The sequence below is a fragment of the Pipistrellus hanaki genome (genome assembly GCF_964339955.1).
Source record: "Pipistrellus hanaki genome assembly, chromosome: 3".
In the NCBI taxonomy this organism is placed as follows: Eukaryota; Metazoa; Chordata; class Mammalia; order Chiroptera; family Vespertilionidae; genus Pipistrellus; species Pipistrellus hanaki.
The window spans coordinates 159,588,191-159,607,618 of NC_140505.1; the positions used below are offsets into that span (position 1 = coordinate 159,588,191).

Here is a 19,428-nt window from a genome sequence, read left to right on the forward strand (position 1 = left end):
AATGCTGAATCTTCTTTAACCAGCATAAGCTTGGATGATACCCATGCTCATAGACTAAGCATCTAGGATCCTGAGCTGGGCATATGTTTCTAATGCAAAACACTGTCAAGTTTTAGGTGACCGCACAGCTGGAAAATTTGAGTTTATCATAAAATAAAATGTGATTCTTAAAATGTGGGCATTATTATTCTACCTTAGCATAGTGAAACTTCTGAATTTTTCTGAAATGTGACAACTTAAAACTTTTTTGTCTAAAATACATTATATTACATTCAGAAAAATATTGTAAGTTCTAGAAAGCTCAAAGTGGTTTACTTCTTTTGGTGATGTTTGATATGGTTTGAATTGAAATTCTAAAGTGTTTTTGAATCACCTTTAAACAAGCCTTTAGTCAGTCAGTGGTCGGCAAACTGTGGCTCGCGAGCCACATGCAGCTCTTCGGCCCCTTGAGTGTGGCTCTTCCACAAAATACCACATGCGGGCGCACACATACAGTGTGATTGAAACTTCATGGCCCATGCGCAGAATTTGGTTTTCGGCTCTCAAAAAAAAAAATTTCAATCATTGTACTGTTGATATTTGGCTCTGTTGACTAATGAGTTTGCCAACCACTGCTCTAGCAATATAGACACATTGAGGAGGGGAAATGATCAGCTATTTAGCAATAAACTGAGAAACATGAGTCAAACAAGATTGGACAGAATGAGAAGTTTTCTGTTTTGAATATGTTCTTGGGTTCCCTGAGTTTACATGGAATCCGATGTATAATCTCTAAGAAGCTACCAATCTACCTAGTGAAGGGAAATTATATATATACGACCCTGTCACAACTGTGCCGTTTTTCTGGTCCAAACATGGGTCAAAAGGTAGAAGAAACTATTTCAAGCCTGTTCCGTTTCTGGAGGGGAGAGCGGATTGTGGGTCAGTCTCTCAAACCAAGCAGTCCCACAACGTGAAAAGGTGCTGGTGCAGCAAGAAGGGGACAGCCTTCCTCTAGCTGCACGCCAGAGAGGAGAGGCAAAGCGAAGTGACAGCTCCAAGAGGGAAGGGAGGGTCGCAAGCATAAAGGAATTTGTATTCAGATATTTAAACATTCTTGAAAGGATGCTTGAACAGAAACCCCTTTTTTCTGCTCCCCATGCAGAAGTGAGTTTAACACTCAGCCAGATGCTAATGCAAAGTGACTCGAGCTATTCCTCGCAAGCATAGCTAAATTGCTGTTATTTGTTAAGTGCATTGAATTCAGCTGTGGATACAGCAGTTGGTTGCATTCAGCAAGCATCTGTACCTTTTTTTTTTTCTTTCTAATCCTCCAAAGCAAAGACAGCTCTACCTATCTCCCCCCTCTCCTCCCTTACGCTGGCTGGGACTTGTCAAGTGACAACCAACCAAATCCTTTTGGACATGAAGGCTTCATCCTAAATTCTATGTACTTGCAAAACAGGCCTTGTGGTTGGATCAGGGAGCGCATTAAGAGCACTTTGGTGGTATGGAAATTCATCTTCATGAAGCTCCTAGGCCCCTAAGCAGCATGCTGGTTAGCTCTGGTTACAGATCAGTCATTCACATCGGAGGGCAATAATTGTGCTGACGGCTTGTAAGGCCATGGTAGTACATAGAGTAATCCCGGGCCCTCCACCATGGCACTGCGAGTTAATCTTCTTTAACACAGATCAGCTGTTGTTCTAACACATGACTTCATGCGGGCTCCAGTAACTCTGCTCCGCCTTTTGATTAACAGGAGTGGAACCATCTGCATTCACTTTATCCCATAGCGTCTATCGTTAGGGGTCCTCATTGCCACTTCTTGTTCCACCTCCACCATCAACACTTTATTTCTCTGGTTAGCACCTCCTGTTTGAGGTGCAGGAGTTAGACTGCCTCTGTGGAAAGCTACTGCTTTTAATTTTCCTCTCTCTTTTGTGAATTATAATGACTTTTTTAAAGACTATATTTGAAGTAATATTTGCCAAAATCTGCCACCCAATTAAATGTCTTCATTCTCAAGAAGATTAGCATTCCCAAACCTCTTCACCATACACTTTCAGTGCAGTTGAGTTATGTCTTCAATTAAAGTCATATTTTTTCATGGGGTTTTCAGTGAAACTTTTAAAATATGAAGACAAGCAGTTCCACTATTGTAATAATATGGCTAACTTTTGTAATGTATAGGTAAACCTTTTAGCAGGACCCAAACTTGTTCACCCTTTTTACCCTTGACACCTGAGAACAAACTGAGGTTATTGAACATCTCTTAGAAGCAGGTGTTACTGTGGTTGCCTTTTCTTGTTGAACTAGCTTGGGTATCATTTCCACAATGTCAAGGATTGATATATTTCTGTGCAATTCATGGGGATGAAATGGTGTCAAATTTACATATTTAATTAGTAATTATTCACCATTAGCATCTATTATCTATTAAGGATGGAGCTGTGTACTTGAGGTGCTAGCCATAATATGCTAATTAGACCAGACATACTTCTGGACAACCTTCCGGATGAAGCCAGGGCTGCAAGGACCAAGGAGGCCACTCCAGTGGGCAGGGGGCCAGGGCAGAGGATGCGAATTTCATGCATTAGGCCTCTAATATTTAATAATAAAATATGTACTCTGCCTTTATAGTTTTTAAATTTAAAGTCAAATTATTATTTTGACTGTTAATCATAGCATATTTATATTAGTAGACCTACTTAGGGGATTAAATAAGGACCCCCACATTGCTTAGCATATCGGATCAGTTAAATACTTGAGTTGACAAAGTGGATGCTTATTCTTCCACATAAAGTGACATCACTGTACGAAGTGTGTATTTCCCAACTTTAGCCATGCCAGGTAGATTAGTAATTGGCTTGACATTTTGCTTCTGAGTTATTTATATTTTTTTAATATATATATTTAAAAAATATAATTCTTTCTTTAAAATATGTGTGTGTGTGTGTGTGTGTGTGTGTGTATTGACTTCAGAGAGGAAGGAGAGGGAGAGGAATAGAAACATCAATGATGAGAGAGAATCATCAATCAAGCCTCCTACAAGCTTCCACTGGGATTTGAGCCTGTAAGTGGGGCATATGTCCCGAGGGAATCAAACTACAACCTCCTTGTTCCTAGGGGCTTAGTCACAAGGAACAACAACAGCTTGTAATTATTGGAATCGAGTAGATCAATGCTCACCACTGATCAACACTAGTTGGACTGCTTCGGAGTTCTTAATGAAAGACAAACAGGGATATGATAACTTCCTTTATAGTTTGCACTATTATCTTCTCATATATCTGAATCCCAAAAGGAGGATTTTTTTTTTCTTCCTAAATCAATACTCCCAATTTTTCAAACCCAGAAGATTTGTGAAATGTAAAAAGTAGGCTTGCCCTGGCTGGTATGGCTCAGCTGATTGAGCATCATCCCGTGCACCAAAAGGTTGCCAGTTCAATTCCCAGACAGGGCACAAGCCTGGGTTGTGGGCTTGATCTCCAGTAGGAGATGTGACGGAGGCAGTGGCAGTTGACTGATGTATTGCTCTCACCTTGGTGTTTCTCTCTTTGCCTTTTTTTTCTCTTTCTAAAAATATTTAAAATAAAAATAATTCTTTCTTTAAAAAATGAAAGACATGAAAGGAGTGGGTGCCATAAAGTAGAGAAAAAGGTTGAAAGGAGCTGGGAGAAAGGAAATGGGGAAAGAAATTGAGCCTGTTGCTTCCTAGCAGCCTAAAAGGTGATAGCATAACCTGCCATCCAGATAATTGGAATCCTGCCGTGGATATCTGTTTTCTTGAGCACACAAGCCTTATAAACATTAAGTTTTCTTCACATTTCAAATAACCAATATGGTTGTCCCAACGAGAAGGTCTTCATTCTGAAGAGCTGTAATTGGACAGGGAAAACAATTAGAAGTGTGAAGAAAGGGATGAATGTTTTTCAGTAATATGTACTGAAACACATAATGAAAGTCATTTTTACTGAAACACATTGTACTTGAAGACTTCTAAAAGAGTTTTTATTTTCTTAACTTTTCTTGGAAGTGTTTCAAACATACCCAAGAACTGTGTATGTCAGGTTTCTTGGAAACTCTGAGACACAGTGTTATTTATAATTGTCATCTCTGGTTAATTGTAGCATGATTGTATATTCAAATAATGTGATCTTTTTACCACATAGCTCTGTTACAGATTACTTTTATGGATGGATAAGTAAACTCCTCAGGTAGGAAGGTTCAGAAAGAATACCCGCATACAATTATTTTGTAAAAAAAAAAAAAAAAAAAACAAACAAACAAACAAAAAAAACCTGCTTTGCTTCCTTAACATCTAAATGATCTAAATGGCAGTTTTGATCCTACAATCAACTGCATATTTAGGTTCTGACCTTGTGTGTGAAGGTGTCCATACCTAATAGGAGAACTCACCCAGAAATTTAAATGTAATAGAAACGGACTGCTCGGGACTGAAATAAAGAGACCAGAAGTTTCCCTGCCCTTTTCTCTCAATGGTGTTATCTTAGGAAGATGATACCTATGCTGTAGTTAGATGCATGTATGTCATTACATGTATCAGGTATAGTAGTTTCAACCAAGATTACCATTTAGCATGTAATGAGGTGAAGAGCAGACAGTTGGTGACATTAGTTTATCAGCTCAGTGATGTCAGGGTTGGAATCTCTGTGGTTCACTTGGGGGTTTTCCCTTAGAATCACAAAATGTGGCCGCTCCTACAGCTATCCATGAAGGCAAGCAGTACAAGAAGGGGAATTCGTTTCCGCTTTGCTAAGCTCAGTATTCATTCACATAGGGATGATTTTACATTATTCTCATAGGGATGTTTCTCTGTACCGCTCAAGCTGACTTCCACAAACCTCTCCATTGGTAGTGCTGGGTCATAGCACATCTTTAAGAGGATTGCGGTAGAAAGGAAGAGAAATTGCTTTAAATTGATCATGAATTATGTTCTGGGACTGGGAGAGACCGAATTCTATCCTTCCTGAAATCAAGGGATATCTTAAGATCAAAGATTATATTGGCAAGAAGGAAAAAAAAAAAAAAAGGAACCAGGGTAGCTATTGGGTAGGAAAAGGCTTTGGGAGCCAGAACTACATTAGAAAAATGATATTAAAACCCCCCAAACTGCTGTTTTTTATTATTTCATGTTTGTTGTCATCTCTCTAACTACCTTGGTTCTTCTACTATTACATGTTGAGAGCCTTCCTTATAACTTGTCTGTGGTTCATTAAGAATTAAGTTAATTACCCTGGCCAGTGTGGTTCAGTTGCTTGAGCATTGTCCAGTGCACTGTGCACCAAAAGGAGGTCGAGGGTTCAGTACCCTATCAGGGCATATACCCAAGTTGTAGGTTCAATTTCTGGTCAAATAGATTCCCACTCAGGGTGCATATGAGAGGAGACTGAGCGCTCTCTCTCTCTCTCTCTCTCTCTCTCTCTCCCCTCTTTTCCTTCCTCTCTCTCTAAAAAGTAATAAAAACATGCAAGCCTGTCCAGAAGAAAACATTGCTTGGTGAAAGGTTGAATCAATAAATGTGTGTTTGCATACATGCTCTCTACATGGTAAGACCAACTTCAGTATTAGTTTTCTGATATAAAACAGATATCAGTCACAAAATAAAAAATGCAGATATTGTGCATACATTTCTTAAGGCAGAGAATTATATCCCCCAGATATTAATTGCCAACAATGTACCTGGAATCTAAACACCTGCACATGCTATGAATGCATTTTTAACTGCAAAAACAGCAGCTGGGAAAATGTCTTATTTTTCCTTCAGAGGTTCAGTGAAAATTCTTTGCAAATTTCCATAGAATAAGAGGAAAATTGGGTGAATAACATGTATATTATAAATAATAATTTACTCAATCATGACAGCAGTTTCTCTTTACATTTCTCAGTCAGATTCATAGGAAGCCTTACCACGGACAATATAGCTAGACTGATTTGTAAATCAAGGTGGCTTTTCATTACTCCAGCACTAGGGAACTCTTCTTTACAATCCCCTCTCCACTGCCATTGTCATTCTTTTTCTTTCCCTTTAACAGAGTGCCAAACATGAAATGACAGTGACCAATGTTGACTTAATGTGGATGTTTAATAATGAAAAAAAAGGATGTCAGTCCCAGCATTAGTTACAAATGGCAGTAAGTGTATCGGATGGCAGCCCTGTAATAATTTTGCATCCATCATTCTTTCCCGACGCTTCGCTGGCCATCTGATGGATGGGGCCAGCAGTGTTAACGCTTCTGAAACTGACACAGTAGATCTAGTTCAGCATTACCTAACACATGCTCCTGCCCTTAGATAAGGAGGAGGCATGTGAGCAGTTGTGAATTACAGGTTTTGCTTGCTTTGGACAAGTGATTATGAAGGGACTCATGCCTCTGTGTTCAGTGGAAGAGTCTACAATTAATTCGTGATTTATGGGTGGCTTTTGTAGATGTTGCCTTTAGCTAAAATGCATTAGAGAAGTCAAATTAAAACTAGATATTTCAGTGGTTAGAGAAAGACTCCATGAGGAGAAAGCTATGTTAGGCAAATCCTTCAGGAGGAAATGAGATGCCATTGGAAGTATGGCCAAAGAGGAGTTTCTACTAGGGGTGTGTGTGTGAGTGTGTGTGTGTGTGTGTGTGTGTGTTAAAAAAAAAAAAAAAAAAAAGTCCCTGCTAAACTTTTAAAATCACAGGCTAGAATTTGCCTAAGAACCAATTACAATAACAAAAATGATTTATATTTTCTCCTTATAAAAGTGAATATGTATTTTTTAATCTCTACATATAATAATTTTTGGAGACTGTAATTCAAAGGTACGCACAATCTGGTATTGAACACTTGCCTTTTATTATGGGAGTCTCTCTACTTTGCAAATTTATATAAATGGATGGGGAAGTGCTTTCTAGGCAACTGAGTATTAGGAAATCTAAACCAGCTTTGTATGTGCAAGTGGGCATTTGATCCTTAGGTTTTTCTTTTCCTTTGTTTTTCATTCATCAAACCTTTTTAATTCTGAGCGTCTCAGCTGGGGAACCCTTCTTATGGGACAGGAAGGGAGAAGGAAACCCCTTGGTGAATATTATCAGCACAGAGCAGCCAGTTTTCAAAGACCAGGACAAAAAGGCAAATAGGTATTATGTCATCATCCATCCATCACTCTATATGTCAGCCTTTCAATAATTCCCATCGACATTCTCAACAGGCTGGTGCAAGTTAAAGGGGCTGTTTGTTTCTAGAAATAGAGTATAGGCTGTCTATAGCCTTTTGTTCCAGATGGGGTTCTGTGTTTTTTGTTTTTTGTTTTCTGTGTCTTTTCATTTCTTTCTTTTCTTTTTGGGGGCATTTAATTGAAATCCATGCCGAGTGTGCAGACTGCAAAGATCAGAGCTGTTTTCGTCCAGCAGTGGTAACTATGCATTAAACATTTTGATTTGTTTGAGCTTGAAGTTTAGTCCTTTTTTGCCATTTGCTTCATGGAGTTTGTGTATATTTACAGCCTCTGCATTTAATGGCCACATGCCTTATTTTCACAGATGGCCAGTGGAAGACTTTTTCTTCCTCTTAGTATAGCCCGCTTTCAGTTTTGCTACATTTGTCACAGTGCCACTACTTGCAGCTAGCAAGTGCCCACGCTTGGTGGGGAGCAATTATGGTGTGAGTTTTTAAGAAGCTTTTTAAAGGGTTGTTTTTTTTTTCAGTAAACTTTTTATGGTTTAATTTCCAAGCCTAGAAAAGCTGTGCGTGTTTTCAAACAGAGAGTCTTGTGTTCTTTACATCATTCTGGGAGAGGGGTTAGTACAGGATGGTCCAATAAAATGAGATGCACAGGGCACCCAAATTGGTCTGTCAGATACACACCCACAGGCCTCTTGATGAGTGAAATTGTCTATGCATTTAAATATCTGAAGATATGCTTACAGTAGCATTCTTTCTTTTTAAATTTGTATTGAACTTATTGAGGTGACAGTGGTTAATAAAATTATATAGGTTTTAGGTGTACGATTCTATAGCACATCATCTGTATATTGTATTGTGTGTTCCCCACCCTAAGTCAAGTCACCTTCCATCCCCATTTATTCCCTTTACCCTCTTCTACCTCTTTCCATCCCCTTTCCCTCTGGTAAGCACTATATGAAGTGAATTTGAAAACACTCTGTCGACCAATCTAGATATGATATTTTAAAAGTATACTTCCAGGAAACATAGATAACAGACTAGAAAAATAATAAACAATAATTATGCCAAGAATAATAAATGATAAACAACCCCAAGGGCATAGGGTTGAAAATTTGCATGTACAATGCCCCACATTTCTGATTTTTCTAAATTTCCTGTAAGTAAAATAAGAATCACTTTTTTGTTGGACTAGAATTTTTAAATGTGGTCTCTTAAGAATGGTCTTCACTTCCTTTCTCCCTTGTTCCCATCCTCATCCCAACGATCAAATGAAGAAGACCTACTTATGAGTCTTAGGAGTAAAAATGGCTATTGACATTTATTCTGTGCCTTTCTGTTTTCAGAGTGCTGTCACATTACACTTCAATCTTGTATGTACTGCAATATAAGCAGAACAGTATGCTTATCCTTGTTTTAAAAATAGAAAAACTCTGAGATCTGAGATGACAATAATTGAAATGATAGATGGGTTTTTCAACCCACGTCGCCTGGCTAAAATCTCAGTCTCCTTTCTAAGGGACCATCCTCAGTCACCCTGCGCCTCTTTGATTAGCTTGTTTGTGCTCAGTGTTGGTCATGTGTATTATGTAGTATGTTCTTTTTGAGTCTTTATCTCAAAAATATCTCATTTAAGCAATCACCACCTCCACAATTTGTATATCTTTTCCCCAGTTCTTTATTTTTCCTGTTTTGGCTCCCTTTCTAGTCTTCATTTCTCCATCATGCACCAGCCCATTCACCTGATAATGAACTGGGAAACAGAAAGAATATGTTCAATTTTTTTTTCCAGTCTTATTTATTTTGGTCCTTGTAGCAGCTCTGATAAAACATAACATTTTTGAGTTCAATAAAGTGAGATTTAAATATCTATTCTAATCTACATTTTCCCCTCCCTTCCTCTAAAACTACCATGGATAATTGAAAAGTGAACTATCACCCTGACGTGCCTGCCTCTATTTGTCAGGCCCAGCCTTTCTGAACCAAATCATGATTCTTTAAAATAGTCCAATTATATTTCTTTAATTGAGTTAACTACTGGCTACTGAGCTTCTTTTATAAAAATGCGGACAGTCTTATCTTTTTTATTCCATGAAAAAGAAAAACTAAAAAGAATGATTCTATACCTGTCTGTAGCTCAGTAACTGACGTACCCATTGTTTCTAGAACAGTTACTATCAGACAACATCCCAGTTTTGTATTTACATCTGTGCAGCCCTCCTACCCACTGGACATCCAATGTAGGTTGTGAATTTTATTATTTGTCTTTGTTGGCCCCTGATTTTCTCCTATTAACCCTTCTATTTTGGCTCATTGTGCACAGTATCTATATCTGCCTTGATCTGAAATAACAACAAAGTCATTTTTTTTAGACTGTGATTCAATGCTGACCACATCTACAGACATTTAAAAACTCGGGTCTTATTGTTTTCCTCTCCTGCCTTTCCCTCTTCCACATGTACACACCCTAAGTGCCATCATGACAAATAAGCAAGAACCAGTATTTTACCATGATGTAGTCTTGTCTACCTTCTTAGTGGGTGATTTGTTTTCTGCAGATGCCTGAGTGGCTTTTCTGTGCAATACAGACCCATGCCTCAAAGACTTCTTCTCCACAGCAGTGTTTTCCTTATTTAAGTACTAAATTATAATGTTGAATTTGGGCCTATAAATATGTATTTTATAAAGTACCTGAATCTGTAAATTGGATTATATATGGACAAATTCTTCATAAAAGATATTTCAATAACCATATTTTTTATAATTTGAATTTACTCTTTTGAATTTGAGGAAACGATTATGAATTCTCAGCTATAAGTGGAGTGCCTTAAAGTTTTGAAACTTAACAACTTTTGAGGAAACTATAATTCATGGATAGAGAAAATACATATGGTTTTATACATTTATCAAAATATTGTACTTTTGTGTTAGGGAGTCTTGTCGAGTAGGACCTAGAATTGCAGGTTTGTAAGAAAGTGAAAGGGATCTCTAATCTGATATTGAATTACCTGTTCAATACCTCTAATATGCCAATACTTGAAAACCTGCAGGGAAGCGAAATGTTTTACATCCCGAGGCAGCTCATTCAGTGGAGAGACAGTTCTGACTACTCTAGAATTCTTCCTACAGTTTTTCATTGTCTTTCACCAGGTGACATACAACCATTAGTCAGTGTTCTGCATCTCAGTTGCAATTAGCCAAATTTGAGTCTTTATTGGTTTTAAGCATAAAGATTATTAAGGTATTTAGAGATATCTATGGTTGATCTCCTCTTCCCACTCCATTCAACTCTCTTTATCAGGATCCCGTGCAATTTCTGCATCATGACAACAGGATATTGGTAAAACAAAATCCAAAGCTGAGTTAAGTCCCACACATTATGACCATTGAGCTTCTCTGGTATGCATTCCAATTCCTATAGGAAAGAAAAAAAAATGAGGTCATTGTGACATTGTTTTTCTTAGTGAATCCGTATTAGCTTCTCGTTATCACCACATAGTCTTAAGTGCGTTTACCTAATTCCTAAAGCAGTCAGCTCTATCTTTTCCGGAACATACATTGTCACTAATCCTCATACTGGTATTTCTCTCTTCATTCATGGAAATCAGAACTAGTTCCTTGTCACCAACTTTTTAATATTTCTTCCACTTTAAAATCAATTATTTAAAAATTATAAATAGAGATTCAGTTTTATCCACAAGTCATTTTACTATCTTAGAATGTTATTCATCTGAATTAAGATTTGAATTCATAGAAATTGTATGTTTCCTGCAAAACCATTCTATCTTCAACTTTATAATACTTCTTAAGAAAACTTGATCTGCCATTACATTTTAGTTGTATCAGATTGCCTGATAAAACTAAGGTCCTAAGAAATTTAGCTAATATTACCCTTTAGGAGATATATTAGGAAGCTTGATATCAGATTTCATGACAGAAAATGAGATGGTGCAATCACATGATGGCTTCTAATTTATATTTTTTTCCACCAGGAGAATCTTAGTGGAATTTAGAAGGGTGAAAATCAGGATTAGAGAAGGCTTACTTTATATATGATTAGACTCAGAGGACACTTACAGACCTTTCCAATCCTATCTCCCTGTGATTCTCTGATGGAGAAAATGAATGAAAAAATATTCCTAAGGAATACAAGATTTCAGAATACCAAAGTGACTGGGAATATCTTAATGGGTAGATTAACATTTGACCAGAGTAAATTAGTGAAAAGTTTCTTCAAGTAGCATTATTGTTGATGTTGGAGGGAAGTGTGTGTGTGTGTGTGTGTGTGTGTGTGTGTGTGTGTTTGTATCTAATTTATATACAATTTACAAGAAGACTTTTCTTTAATTTGTGCTGTTAGATTATGTGGGTAGATGATTATTTTTTAGAAAATGGGGATCTCAGTAAGCAAGGATGAAAGTGAGAGGTTGAGGGGGTGGACACATACATTGTCTCTTTGTATTTTACTTAAGCTAATGAAAAAAATCTCCAACTAATAAATCGTTATGACATTATAAATAATCTTTCATCTTCTTTGGTGGTCTGTGAGATTCACATAAATGGAGGGTTAAAAACCTTTTTTGTTTCTTTGTTCTTCTCATATCATTAGTGTAGAAGGAGACCATAAAAAAGTGCAGCCAGAAGGGGCTTAACTGTTACCGAGTCAACATTTGACAGTCACACTCTGTTCTGTCATTTCATGCATGTGCTTTTTATGAGTTTTATAGCTTTGTGAGCTTTATTTCAGGGATGTCCATTATGATAGCTGATCCACAGCCCATCTCCCATTGTGTGTATGTCTGTTGGGGAGCAAACCTCATCACTTGTACGAATCCCAATTTCAAGGAGTCATAGAGAAACCATCTACTCATGAACCATTTAATTCAGGCTAAGGAAGTATCTACCTCTTCTAAAGTACGGTTGTGTGTTTTTTTTATTTTGCCTTCTCTTAAATATTAACAAAGGATGTGCACTTGAGCCTTTATAAACTGAATTTTTAGGATTTTGGGGTTTGTTTTTGTTTTTTTTTGTTTTGTTTTTTTTTTTTGCGTAAGTTGAACAAAGTATGAGTCTTCAATTTAAATATATAGTAGGTTTACATTATAAAGCTGTAAACCATCATGCCTGAGCATCAAATGTAAAATAAAATAAAATAAATATTCCTGGCCAGGCAGTTCAGTGGGTTAGAGCAGTGTTTCCCAACCTTCTCTCATGATGAGAATCACCTGGTGGAGTTGTTAAAACACAGATTCCTGAATCCCAACTAAGAAGTGCTAAACTAGAATTTTTGGGAACATATAGGTAAAATTGCATACCTAACTTGGTGCTCTGTATATAACATCTGTCTTAGAGCACTAGTTAAGTATACAATTTTACCTATATGTTCCCAAAAATTCTAGTTTAGCATTTCTTAGTTGGGATTCAGGAATCTGTGTTTTAACAACTCCACCAGGTGATTCTCATCATGAGAGAAGGTTGGGAAACACTGGGTTAGAGCATCTCCCGGTACCAAAAGGTTGCTCATTTGATTCCTGGTCAGGGCACATACTTAGGTTGCAGGTTTGATCTCCAGTTGGGCACCTATGGGAGGCAACCAATCAATGTTTTTCTCTCACATGGGTGCTTCTCTCTCTCTTTTTCTCCCACCCCCATATGTATCTCTCACTCTCTACCTACATTTCTCTCTCTCTAAAAAAGAAAAAGATTACATACATTGTTGTAGATGATGGACAAGAGGTAAAAACATCTCAAGAATTTTTAGAGTTGAAACAAGCATTCTCCTTTATCCATTACTTGGCCATGGAGAATAAAATATCTTAACCATGGCAATAAAAGTTTATTTTAAACCAGCTTTCTCTAAGACTCTTGATGGAACCTTATAATTTGTAGGAGGAGGTCTATATAAATGATAGGTATGAAATAGGAAAAGAGCTAAAATACATCAGTAGATTTAATACTGGTATGCTGTAATGCTGTCTTTTCTATGCTATAAAATCTTTACTTATAATAAACATCTCAGGCCTAGAAATATATGAAATTTCTCTAATTCTTATATGTTAGGAAGAATCTGTATATTTTCAATTTTCCTCATTGATTTTTTAACATAATATTAAAAGTGCATATTTCTTAATTTTTTTTAAACTGATGAGAATCTATCATATATTTAAGCCCTATTATACAGATAGGATTCTGGAATGCAGGGAGGAGAATTGATTTGTCCAGAGTAATAGTAATACAGCTAATATATCATATATATATATATATATATATATATATATATATATATATATATGGAAATTTGGTTAAGACATGATGCTCTTGATCTCCAGACCCATTATTTTTTAAATGGATTATTATCTATATTTATAAATATGTCCTCTTCCCATTAATCCCTGAGGCCTTTTGCCATTCAGAACATTCTTAGCTTAGAAATATAGATCTTCACTATCCACTTCTAATAAACTCACTGACCACATTTCTTTAAATGTTTAACGGCTCGCCTTGTTGATTTCCAACAATGCCTGGTGTCACATGCAAACAATACAAGTGCTGTTTTCCATTCTGCAAATCATTGGATAAGCCACCGAACCCAAGACAGGCCCCAGACTTCCTAAGTGAATATTAACACATTGATAATAGTTCTTTGAGTGTTGACTTTTAGAGTTATTCATTTGACCCCAAGAAGCTATATAGTCAAAATTTTTATTTTCTTCTGTAGATAAGATACATCATAGGATTATAAGTTTTTTCAAGTAAAATCAAAATTTACCTAATGTTTTCCACTTTAGTAAACCTACATAGTTGTATAAAATTTAATTGGCCATCTAAGAATCATCTTTCCAAAGGAAATCTAGTCATTATTCAATTGCTCATTTTTATTCAAGAGAGAAAGCATACAGGTCATCTTCTTTGGTCTTAATTTATAAATCCTCAAGACAATTTCATTTTTACTACTTTTTAGTAATAAGTCTGCTTTGCACCCTCTACTCTGAAATTACTCAGTGCAGTGTAGAATTTTAGCAAGTATTTCTTACTAAAGGCTCAGTGCACAAAATTCATGCATGGGTGGGGTCTCTAGGCCTGCCCTGTCTGGTGATCAGGTTCATTCTAAGGGACAACCAGCAGGGTGATGGGGGACCCATTCACTGGCACCTGCCTTGGCCAGTCTAGCACCACCTGCTTGCCAGCCATACCCCCTGCAGCCCCTGCCTGTTGCCTCCCTCTGCAGGGTGATTGGTGGGATGATCAGGAGGCCGCTGCTGGCGCCTGATTTGGCTAGCCTGGGGCCTGTGGGTTGGGGGAAGCTCAGTGCACATCATAGCGACCTGTCGGCATTCTGCAGTTTGGTTGATTTGCATAATAGGCTTTTATTGTATAGGATATGTGTTTGTTTTTCTTTGATATTTGTTATATAACTAATAGGGGGCTGGGGGGAAGAAGAGAGAAGCTACCTTGTCAGTTTCAGGTCAGTGCTTGGATAGTAGTAAGAAGGCAGTAAAGTATAACTAGATCTGTATTCCACAACACTGACCTAAAAGTGGGGCATGGAGTGCTCCTTATTTGTACAAATTACTGATTAGTGTGGTTTTATTGGAGCCTATTGGAACTAAGAAAATGAATATGATAAAAATTGTCACCTCAATCCATCAACATTTCTTTCTGTTTTCCCAAACTCAATTTTTTCCATGGTTCCCATTCTCAACATCTTCCTATTTACTCCCTTCTTACCTAATACAATATATACTGCACTCATTTGTTTTCAGCTGCTTCAGTTTAGAAAGAATTGATTTTATTATAAGAACTTTGAGACTAGAAATATTACCATTTTCAGGAATATATGCACACTTGAATAGAGGATTTTGAAATGGAAACTATTTAACCCTAGGAACAGAATCTCAAATGGTTGAGATACAATAGTACATAGTAGGCTCTTCTGAAAAAGACAGCCCGGGTAGTGTAGGATTGGAAGAAGTACAATAAGAGGAATCTTCCCAATGTATTAGCATATATGCTTTATAACATTTGGCTGATATTTTATTTTTCTACATGCCTAAATTGATTAAATTTAAACTTTGAAAACTATTCTTAAATCAATCTCATTTTTTTGGTGGTTCAATATATTATCTAGACTTCTAGCGACATGTACATTTATGTCTGTCTTTATACATAAGGGCTCAATATAAACTTTTACTACAGTATTAATTTTTATATGGAATCACATAATAACCATCATATAAGCACAATATTTGTATATACCATATATTTACCATATAATCTCTTGGGTTTTATTATATTTTCCTTACCTCAGTTTCTTTAAGATCTTCTGAATTTATTGTTAGAGAGGGTTTCTAAAATGTGGCAATGTTACCATTTTGATTTTGTAAGATATTTTAATTAAAGGCACTCAACACATTCTCCAATTCCTCCAATCAACTGTCAACGACTGGGCAAAAGGTCACAAAAAAATGGATCCTACCATGTTAACTTCTACTATCTCCCACTGATATCTTCTTGAAAAGTATTATAAATTCCACTTATGGGTAACTAGTTGAGTAATTTTTTATATATACTATGTGCTTTAGAGATAGATAATTAGAAGTTACTTACTATAAAAACTGATTGTGACTTTCCTATTCACTCATCATTTGCTAATAATTTTACCCTCTTGGTAAGATAATACAAGATCCATCAGATGAACTCAGAACCTTAAAAGTCACTTAACATTTCACTTTTTTCCTACTCTGATCAGCTTTATTTTGGTTTCTCTTCTTGAAAGACTTTACTTCAGAATGGAAAACTCTCTGGAAAATATGTAGCAGCCCAACCAGTATGGTTCAGTGATTGAGCATTGACCTATGAACCAGAAAGTCACAGTTCAATTCCTGGTCAGAGCACATGCCCATTTTACAGGTTTGATCCTAAGTAGGAGGCATTCAGGAGGCAGCTGATCAATAACTCTCTCATCATTGATGGTTCTATGTCTTTCTTCCTCTCCCTTCTTCTCTAAAATCAATAAAATATTTAAAAAATAAATAAATTATGTAGCACAATTGTCATATAAACTGTTAAATCAAAACCTGAGAGGTGACCCAGGCCTAGTATATACCCAAAGATAGTACAGTAGTCATGGACCTGGGGTTCATGTTGATGGAAGGTGGTGTTGTGTTTTACATAACTATCTTGTACTTTTAACAACTACACTTACTATTATGAGAGTCTGTCAAGCTGTTATCCTTGGTGCTCCTGAGCTCAACTGAATATAAACAGCAAGCAGACTCCCCAAAAGAAATCCAGAACAAGCAGTTGAAATACCAACTATACACACAAAACAAATTGGATGAGGATCTACATTTTTAAGTTGGTAATGTATTTCAGTGTTAGCACTAGATAATCCTATAGAACTAAAGTTGATAGAATTATTTTATTCCCAGTTTCCCTACTGTGTCCTATAAATTAAAAGGCTAATATGCTAAATGTCCAGTCAACCCATTGGCCAATCAACCAATCAAAGTATAATCTCTCTATATAAAAGCCTAAGTGACCATTAGGAGAGAATGACTGGAATGACCAGTTGCTATGACATGCACTGACCATGGGGGGCAGATGCTCAATGTAGGAGCTGCTCCCTGGTGGTCAGTGTGCTCCCACAGGGGAAGCGCTGCTCAGCCAGAAGCTGGGCTTATGGTTGGTGAGTGCAGCTGCCATGTTGGGAGCCTCTCCTGATTCCATGGCAGCAGACACAACAGGCCAGGATGAGTAAGAGCAGCGCCCACCTGCCGCTTGGCACACAGCTACATCCCCTGAGGGGTCCCAAAATGTGAGAGGGCACAGGCCAGGCTGAGGGGACCTCCCACCAGTGCACAGATTCCATGCATGGATATCTAGTTTTATAATAATTTTCAATTCAAAATAGTTTTTCTACTAAATCATATTCAGAATTTGACAAATAGAAAATAGAAGTTCCAAGGCCACCAAATTAAGAGAATTTTAATCTAGTATATACAACTTTAATACTGTCAGAGATTATATAGAGATAAAGCATGTACTGTATTATTTTGTCTCTTACTAGGAACATTACCTGGGTCCTTTACCTGTAATACAATTATCTTAAATAGTTGATTTATTTCCTGTGAAGATTTACGTTTTCAATTGCTGTTCTGTAGTGCGTGTGGTTCACTTGTTCAATTCATGTTTGTGTTTCTCAGAAAACAAGGTGAATAATTATAAAGAAACATGAGCAAATTTTATGAAATCCAGCAGATGCTTTTCTTAAAACTGTTTTGGAACCACATTGTCCTCAGAGCAGTGATGGGGAGTGCTAGAGAAAGTTGTAAACCTTTTGCTGTATGCTTTTTCTGTTCTTAAACTCACTCAGTTAATTTGGAAGTGGTTTAATATCTCTTGTGATTTAGATTAAGCATTATATTTTCCTTGAAAATAATTTTGTTTGTAATGGCATGTTCTCCATGAATTCAAATCATGCACTGCATGCTTTTAAATTATTTGATTTCCTTACAGATCTAATTTTGGTATATTTGTAGCTCAAATAATTCTCCAGCTCAATATTTTGGCTTAGCAATCCACACCAAATTGTGGTCCAAGTAGCAGGCACTCACATTGAATGTATGGAGCCTTGACAAGCAATTAGCAATGAATATTTAAATGTCCTCATTCCTCTTGCATGGGGAATGCAGATGGCATTTAAGGAGATGGCAACCAGAGGGCACTACTGTGAATTATGCTTCTATCAGCTGGTCACCTGACTATTGGAAGACTGTCTCTGGGTCCCATGCCACTTCTATACGTCTACTGTCTGTCTAAAAATAAGGCAGGCATTTCAAATGTTACAAAACAAGTTGCTTTCATGAAATGTCTATGTACATGTTGTGATTTTGGAAGGTTATCTCCAAGAATCCAAGAATTTATTTTCTGAGCATAACAAGTCCAAATACCAAGACTATAAAGGGGAATTCTAAGAATAAGAAGAATTCCTTCAAAAATCCTGCTGATCATTTGCTTCAACTCCATAATGTGCTGAATGTACAAAGGTGATTAAATCAACACCTCATCCCTTCCAAAAGCCAATATGGCCCAAGGAAAAAAATGTCTTTGAATAATGATCATTTCCAGACTGAACTCTCACTATATATATATTTTTTTATCTTTTTTGTTTTTTTTTTTGTTTTTTTTTTAGGAAAAAACAACACTGGAGAGTCTGACTCAGCAATTGGCAGTTAAACAGAATGAAGAAGGAAAATTTAGCCATGCCATGATGGATTTTAATATGAGTGGAGATTCAGATGGTTTGTAAAGATTTGATATGTATTCCAGTAGTGGGCAGAAATGTCCATTTAGTACAATTACAACTACTAAAAAAAATATACCATTACAGTAGGAGCTTGTGTGTACTGAGCAGTCCCCATGTGCCAAGCACTCAGCTGAAACTTTGCATTGATCATCTCATTAATTCCTGGCACAGCCTGTGAGATGAGTGTGATTACAGATAAAGTGATTGGCCCTTAGGAATGTTGAATCATTTTTCCCCAAGGTTACAGAACTGTAAGTGCCAGAGACAGGTCTTGGATTCAAGATGAAGTGATTCCAAGCAAATATTCTTAATCGCCATCTACCCTGACTCTCGCTTCCTTATTTCTTGTACCTGAAACAAACGTTTCAAAAATTTGCATCTATAAGCTCATTTTCCAGTTTTAATTTGTCAACCCCTGGCCCAGAACACATGGTTCAGAGGACATTTTTATGACGGTTTCTTGCATTTTTGAACTTTTCCCTCTCCCACTATCTACCATACATTGACGTGTCCTGCCTACTCTGTAACTGAAGTAGAACTCCAGCTACCAGCCTCTTGCCTTCCTCACAGGACTTGAGACTTCTATTGCTTGCATCCTCTGTGAATATTCTAAACATCCACAATGACAAGTAATTAAACTGATGCTCCAATTTTATTTTTATTTTTTTAATTTCTTTATTGGTTATGGTATCACATAATTGTACTCATCCCCCTATTTCCATCCCAAACCCCTCCCCCCATATGCCCCCACCCCCCTGTTGTCCATGACCACTAGTTAGGCTTATATGCTCCAATTTTAATAGCACAGCAAAGAGGGGAAAAGAAGAAAGTGCTGCTATTCCTCTTCCCCTGAGCCCCAACTGGAAAGGTCTCTCCAGTGTCAGGTGACATGTGTGCATTGGAAGAGCACTGTCCTCACATTTATGATTTGTTGCAGAGGAAGTTGCTCGCATATAGAA

At 37.0% G+C, this 19,428-nt stretch overlaps 1 protein-coding gene across 3 annotated transcripts in view; it reads left to right on the plus strand.

Moving 5' to 3' along the window:
- The window catches only part of SOX5 (SRY-box transcription factor 5), a 936,670-nt gene that overhangs the window by 901,126 nt on the left and 16,116 nt on the right, over positions 1-19,428 (plus strand). For all 3 annotated transcript variants that reach the window (XM_084877223.1, XM_084877224.1, XM_084877222.1), the window contains one exon: positions 18,356-18,464. In XM_084877223.1, the coding sequence (XP_084733349.1) occupies positions 18,356-18,464 (109 nt within the window). The remainder of the gene's footprint in view (positions 1-18,355; positions 18,465-19,428) is intronic.